Source organism: Balaenoptera acutorostrata, chromosome 7, assembly GCF_949987535.1.
Source record: "Balaenoptera acutorostrata chromosome 7, mBalAcu1.1, whole genome shotgun sequence".
NCBI classification, from domain to species: domain Eukaryota; kingdom Metazoa; phylum Chordata; class Mammalia; order Artiodactyla; family Balaenopteridae; genus Balaenoptera; species Balaenoptera acutorostrata.
In genome coordinates, this window is record NC_080070.1 from 61,677,280 (window position 1) to 61,684,825 (window position 7,546).

Sequence of the window (7,546 nt, forward strand, 5' to 3'; positions counted from 1 at the left end):
TGATCTGGCAATTTTCTAAGAATTTATCTTATAAATAAGAAAAACAAAGATGTAAGATGTAAGAATATTCGCTGCAACATATTCTGTAACAGAAAAAAAAACAAAACATAAAAACAAGCAAACAAAAAACCTAAAACCACCTAGATGTCAATAGATATTTATAGATTATCTATTGTGCATACAATGGACTAGTAGAACACAACTGTTAAAAAGCATGAGGTAGATGTTTATATTAATGTGAACACACGTCTAAGATATATAATGTAAAAAGTAGAAAAACTGTATATGTGACATGGTCCTTTGTGAGGATATATACAAACACACACAAATAAATATATATATGTGTACATATATATAAATTCAGGAAGGACACTGAAAGAACTGTTTAACAGTGATTATACTGGAGCATAAGAAATGTTTAGGGGGAAAATTGACAAGAAACAGTGCTTTCACTTTTTAATTTATACCTTTTATAGGTTTAAATTTTAAATAAGCAGTTACTTGTAAAATTATCCTATCTATTTTGCTGCAAAAATATTTCAAAGGATTTAAGTAACTAGTACAAGTCGACAAGTTAAAAACTGATGCACAATGAGATATCATTACACCTATCAGAATGTCTAAAATTAAAATGACCATGTGTTGACAAAGACGTAGAGTAACTAGAACCCTCATACACTGCTGGTGGGAATGTAAAATGTATAACTACACTGGAAACAGCTTGGCAGTTTCTTAAAGTGAACATAAACCTACTGTACCACTCAGTCATTTCACTACAAGGTGCTAAACCAAGAGAAATGAAAGCATATGTTCACACAAAGACTTCTACATGAATATTCATAGCAGTTTTATTTGTAAGGGGAAAAAAAAAACGGGTAATTGGGAAAAAACAGGAAATGACTTAAATGTTCACCAGAAAGTGAAAGAATAAACAAATTGTGGTATATCCATGTAGTGGAATTCTTCTCAGCGAGAGAAAGGAACAAGCTATTGATAAATGCAACAACATGGATGAATCTCCAAATAATGATGCTGGGTGCAAGATGCCTGAGGAAAAAAAAAAGATACTGATTCCATTTATATAAAATTCTGGAAAACGCAAATTAATCTATCATGTCAAAAGGAGATCAGTGATTTTCTAGGGATGGGAAGGGACATGGAGAGGACTGACAGGGAGAGATTATTATAAAGGGACACCAGTGAACTTTTGGGGGTGATGGATACGTTTGTTACCTTTTTGGTGGTAATGACTTCTCTGTTGTATTCATATTCTACAACATATAAAATTGTGAATTTTGAGGGAAAAAAAAAAGTTGATGGATGGTGGATTTTGAACCTAGGTCTGATCCTAGATTCATCACGCTTATTCCATCCTGGAGCTCAAAAATTTTCTTCTTGCATATGACTACCATGAATGGACATCGAATAGGCACTTTATCGTTTTTCTTAGAAGATTTTAGTAACATGAATTCTTCATTTCTTGCTACCACCATGCAACTAATTTAAATATGTGACATTATTATTTATTTATGTGTCCACTATATTACATTTAATAACTGAAAATACCAAAGCCCTTTTGGTTCTAAGTAAACTGACTAGTACAGTATCTGACATAGTCAGTACTAATTGTATCTACCTTCTACATTTAAGATTCCAAGGAACTCTTTTGTTGAGGATTTAGTCCAGTTGGTATCCAATGCTCACATAAATATTTCTCAGTGGAATTTTTCACAGGACAATTCTTCCTTGTGCAGGACTGGTCTATGCATAGCAAGTATTTAAAATCCTTGACCTTTACCCACTATATGCTGGCAGTTATTTTACTTTCTCACTTGACAAGTGAATGCGATATCCAAAAATACTCCCTTGGTTAAAAACCAATATAAGATGTCCTACTTTGTTAGGCACAGGCGAGAGTACCTCAGTTATTCCAGAATGCTAGCAGCATTAGGGAACCACCAGCCTGCTTCAGATAACACAGCAGTTCCAGTGATTATAGAAAAATTATAAACTACTTAGTATAATAGTATTCTCTTGTAAACACCATTGCTTCTGAAGGCAAACTCAGGTTCATTTTAAATATTCTTTCCCTCAAAAAAAGGAAAAGAAATCTCTCAATTCTGGCATAGGAAGAACAGAATAAAAGAAATTAAAGGCCCACTTGTTCTTCCCATTTTCACTCTCATCCACTTCTAATTGTAAGAGAAATGAGATAAATGAAAATATTTTAATACCTTTTCAATATATGTCTGATTTGAAAAATTGTTTGAAGTTTCAAATAAATTATAGAGTATTTCAGTTTTAGGCCCCACCCTACTACTATTAACCTAGCTGTATGATCTTGACAAGTTCTAGCTTCTCAAGACTTTTAAGTTGCTTTCCAGTTCTAAAATTTTAACCATGCCAAGCCTCCAAAATTATATTAAATCATTCCCAAAACGTTGAATGTCTTCCAATAAATCTGATAATCAGTTTAAATAGTCAAGAAGCTGCGGAATTCACAAAGATCCTAAACATGATTTTCAACAGTTTCTACTTAATGACCAGATCACACACCCACCAATTAGAATCGTGAGGAGGAACTGCCAATGTAACACAGATCCACAGTCCAAATGATAAAAAAGGAGCATTTGTTTCTTTGCACCTTCAGAAAATCACCCCACCTTACACCTCAAACTGAAGAAGAGCTATTCAGAAGAAACAATGAAGTCTCCATGAAAACACATTATCTTAGTTTCCTTTTCAAAACAGAAATTCCCCTTCCTTATAATGACTGAATTGACATCTTACCAAACAAGTTCTTATCAGGAATGAGATGTAGCAACAACACTCTCAAAAAATATACAATTCTTTAGTCAAACCAGGGATACATAATTTCAGTAATGCTTTCATGTAACAGGCTCTTAACTGCAAGCTACCCTAGACAATGGACATCATCCACTTTCTGGAGCACAGAGACCCAATGGGCCACTGAAAGTAAGACCTCCTCTAGATTGAACAGATGATTACAGGCAATTTTAAGTTGTATCTACTGGTGGGTTTGTCAATGGCATATTTACCATAAAGACAACCACAAGAAAAAGAATCTCCAAAGAAGGCAAAGGACTTGGTAATTCAGGGCACTAATAACTGATCTGAAAACTCAAATACTGAAAGATTCAAAACAGGCCAGTTTCAAAGTACTGCTTCTCCAACTTTACCTGTCTGAATTAAAAACCAGAGAAGAAACACACAAAAACCTGAACAAGCAAAGGCATTTCAAATGTTACTGCTCATTCTAAACAGAAAATTTCCTGAATGAATGAGATTCTACATATTCAAACCTGAAGATGACAGATTTTCTGTAAGGTGACCAATAAATGGTGAGTTACTTATGCTAATAAACCAGTCTGTTGTGGGAGGCCTGTCTTCAGAAAAAATATTCTTTGCTTTTCCTTTTAACTTTAATGAGATTTTTTTTTTTTTACTATGTAACTGCCAACATTTTGAACAAATTGATGCTCCCAACATAAACTTAGTACAAGAATTACATATTCTGCAAAAGCTGATGAAATGAAAGTTGCTGAAACATTGTGTGTATCATCAGGCCCAGTTATCTTTAGATCCTTTTTAAGCAGTCAATTCTCGACTACTTATTTTAAACACAGGTTCACTCATTCGACAAGCATTTACTGACCATCTACCATGTGCCAGGCACTTTGCTAAACGTTACGGATTCAGGTTAAAGTTTGCTTGGGTTGGGGACTCAGAAAGACCTATCAGATCCTGACGACCACTTAATGGCAAGCTTTTAAAATCTCTGAGCCTCAGTTTCATCAGAGATGTGATAATTAGACTAATGTAGATAAAGTGCCTAACATGGTATCTTGTATATGATAAACGATAAATGCTAACTATATCAAATACGAAGTTTGTGTTAGAAGCAGATCCTGATCTCAATAAGCCAGTTTTTTACTACATAGCTCACTGTTGGAGGATTATGAAGCAACTTGCAAGTGAGATCAAAAAAACATGTCTGCACAGATAAATCCACTACCAAAACAAAAAACAATCCCCACAATACATAATGAATTAAAGGTTCATAATGAATTAAATGAATTTATTTCCAGAACTGAAAATAAATGTGCTTTGGGTTAGTTTACGAGTTTGTGTGGTATGTGCTCCAAGGTCTTCTTCCACTAAACAACCCAGTACACTATAAATAAAAATAACAAATGTTACAAGCTTTGTGGTTTTATGCACAGTAGGATCATGAGGGAGTACAACTTAGGACCATTTTGGTGAAGCAGTAACTATTTACTGTAACAGATTTGTAACCATTAACCACAATTCTCTTCCTACACCTTCAGAAAGGTCACCCAATAGTAACCTCCTTTTCTTAGAAGATATTTACCTTACGCATAGCAATTAGTTGATAAAACCAACAATTTTGAAACCCTGATTGGCAACAACGATCTAACAAACAGAAGCAGTACAGCTACAGAGTTTAAGAGCGTTAGTGTCAACTGGGCCAGGTGTCCATCATTTCTAGCCAGTTACGTGACACTGGGCAAGTTTCTTAACTGTTCAAGCTTCAGTTTCTTTATCTGAAAAATGTAAATGCCAGTTCCTACTCACTAGGCTTGTGAAAATGAATTAAGTTAATAGAAGCAAAATACTCAGACAAGCAACCACCCAAACAATGTTAGCTATTTGCTGTTACCTACAATGAGAAAACTGAAGTTCCTCTTGGTAACCATGAAGCTAATAAAAATGTAGACGTTTTAGGGTCTTATAAATCCTTAAACTTATGTTAGTTCGAAGTTAAGTGATCAAAAATTAAAGAGGAACAAGAGGAAGGCAATAACGGGTATTAAGCACTAACACCTGATCCTCCCATTCTACTTAACAGGCTTCATATGTTAAGTCCTAAATGTAAGCAGCATTGACCTAACTAGGAACAACAACTTAATTCTGGAAGGGTTCAAGGCAAAGGAAGACTGCTAAAACAAATAATAATAATAATAACGATAACAATAAATAAAGGGAAAAGAGATTATGTAGACATGAACGAGGTGGCGGTAACCGGGCTGAAGAGGAAAAGGCCCCACCATCCCGGACACCGGGCTAGGGAACCAGGGTCCCCGTGGCTCCTCCCAGTGAGGAAGCAGAAGGCATTTAGCCTCACCGCTGAGGTGAGTCCCACCGTGACACCTCGACCCGAAGTCGGTCGTGGAGGGTCGCGCGTGCAGAGCCTTGAGAGCCAGCAGCGGGGGTCCAGACTTCCCGCGGGTGCCTCCCGGCCGAGAGCCCTTCCACCCGCGCCGCCTCCACTCGGAGGCCTTAGTCACTGTCCGCGCGGCCCAGAGGCCGCGGGCCAGCCGGTTACCTTCTGCAGGGAACTCCTCGAACTCGTCGTCCTCCTCCAGCAGACCCAAGTCTACCGGCTGTTTTTTCTCTGACATCGCGACCCTCCGCGGCCAAAACCTCTCAGTCCAGTAAGAAAGTTGGACCTCTCACTCGGCTTCACCACAGCCGCCACAGCCGTTACCGCCTCCAAGGCCGGCTCTATCATAGAGACGCGGGAGAAGAGCAACCGGATAGCGCGAGGGATGCTGGGATACTGGAGGTCCGCCCAGCGCTTCCTGCGGGTTTAGGAGCCCTTTAGAGTTAGCAAGGTGGATTACTTTGTTCGTATACCGTCTTACCCGGACTCTCTGACTTGACAAACTGAGAACAGGGTAGGTTTCCGTGACTGGAAAAGACTCATAATGTGTGGGGAAAAAAAACACCTTTACTTGGTTTAGGCTGAGGGGTGAAGTATCGGCTAAAGTTCGTTAAAAGCCTGCCAAGTGCCAGGCCCTTAAATTAGATTAGCTCCACCCTTAAACCAATTCCCTAAACATGGTGTTAAATGTCTCCACATCACAGGAAATTCAGGTTCAGAAAGAAATAGCCTACGTCACTGAGGTAGTGCTAGACAACCCAAAAGCAGATTTGTTTGCCTGACTTTAATCTCCAAGCTTTTCCGTTGTTCAGTGTTCTTCTGTCTTGCGGTTAAGCTGTGGTAAATAACCTGTTAAACATTGTGCTGCGTGTGTGTGTGTAATAACTAGTTTACAGGTTATTATAATACTGTGTAAAACTCGATATATGTGACATTTTATGGTGTTCATAATAAGTCATTTTGAATATAGTTGTGAACTACGTAAAACTTGATATGGTATATGTATATGTAGTATAATAGGAATAGTGTATAATATATAGATACATAATTGGGTATTGTAAATTTTGATACATATGTTTGTATATTTAAATCCCATTCCTTCATTCAGCAACATTAACTTATATCATGTACTAGGCACTGTGCTGAAAATCAAACATGTATAGACAAAGGCCTTCCTTCAAGGAGTTCATATTCCACTCAGAGACTTGTAAACAGATAAATCACAATGAAACATAGTAATACATTTGAATCTCTATTTTAAAATAAAATTATCTGAGAAATGAACTGAGTGTATGGGCATACAGAGAATGGAGAACCTAAATAAGAGCACAAATTTGGACCAGAATTTGGGAACCTATAATTAGATGTACATTTTTAAAAATAAGATGGTTCTTCTAGTACTATTTTGACTTGTATTGATTACTGAAAACATTAGCTGTCTTCAAATTAAGTTCAAAGTATGTGTAATTTGGCATGTTATATAAGTAAATACCAAATTAATGAAAGAAAAGATGAGGAAGATCTAAAATTGGAAGTAAATATAGACAGTGAGATCTCTTAGACTTTCATACTGTCTATTATGCCCTCTATTGTACATATTACATATGCCGCTGGCAACCCACACACCAAGGTAAAGTTTTGGGCAGTTTGATTAGGCAGCAAAGAATAAAAAACAAATCACAGATCTGAGACAGCCATTTTGTGCAGCGATAAAAGATTTTCCCAAGGACATATCTGAAGAGACAGAAACATTAATGACTACTAGGAGATGGATAAGGGGTGATTTGGGACTAACTGCTGATAGGTGGAAGGTTTCTTTGTGGAGTGATAAAAATCCTCTGGAACTGGATAGTGATGATGGTTGCAAAACATAGTGAATATACTAAAAGCCACTGAAGTGTACACTTCAAAATGGTTAATTTTATGTTACATGAAGTATGTATGTCTCAATTTTTGAAGTGCTATAGAATTTTTGACCAAGACATCAAGAATTTCTAGTTCCTGGGCCTATTATATAATCTGATATATGATGACATTTGTATTAATTCTTAGCAAAAGAACAAAATCAGTGGCAGTATAATGATTTTCCCCTAAAACTGAATATATTCAATTTAAAGGAATAATTTTAACATATTATTGACCCGGGGATTTTTGTAGAGACTAACACCTGTGGCCAGCAATTTGTTATGTAAGTGAATATTGAAACACCTGTGTTTGAGTAAATATCAACAACTTTTTTTGCACTTAATGTATTTATTTGAAACTTTGAACATGTCTTACTAAAGCATTCTAATATTTCGTTAGAGCGTGATAGGCAGTATAGCAGGCACCTCTGTGCAG

At 36.7% G+C, this 7,546-nt stretch overlaps 1 protein-coding gene across 3 annotated transcripts in view; it reads right to left on the reverse strand.

Annotated features, from left to right (window-relative positions):
• The window catches only part of SEM1 (SEM1 26S proteasome subunit), a 40,730-nt gene extending 35,167 nt beyond the window's left edge, over window positions 1-5,563 (reverse strand). The window contains exon 1 of one of the 3 annotated variants that reach the window (XM_057550318.1): window positions 5,369-5,563. In XM_057550318.1, coding sequence (XP_057406301.1) covers window positions 5,369-5,444 — 76 coding nt within the window. In that variant the 5' untranslated portion in view covers window positions 5,445-5,563. The remainder of the gene's footprint in view (window positions 1-5,368) is intronic. The other 2 variants (XM_057550320.1, XM_057550319.1) reach the window with 2 other exon arrangements.
• Window positions 5,564-7,546: the final 1,983 nt, after the last annotated feature.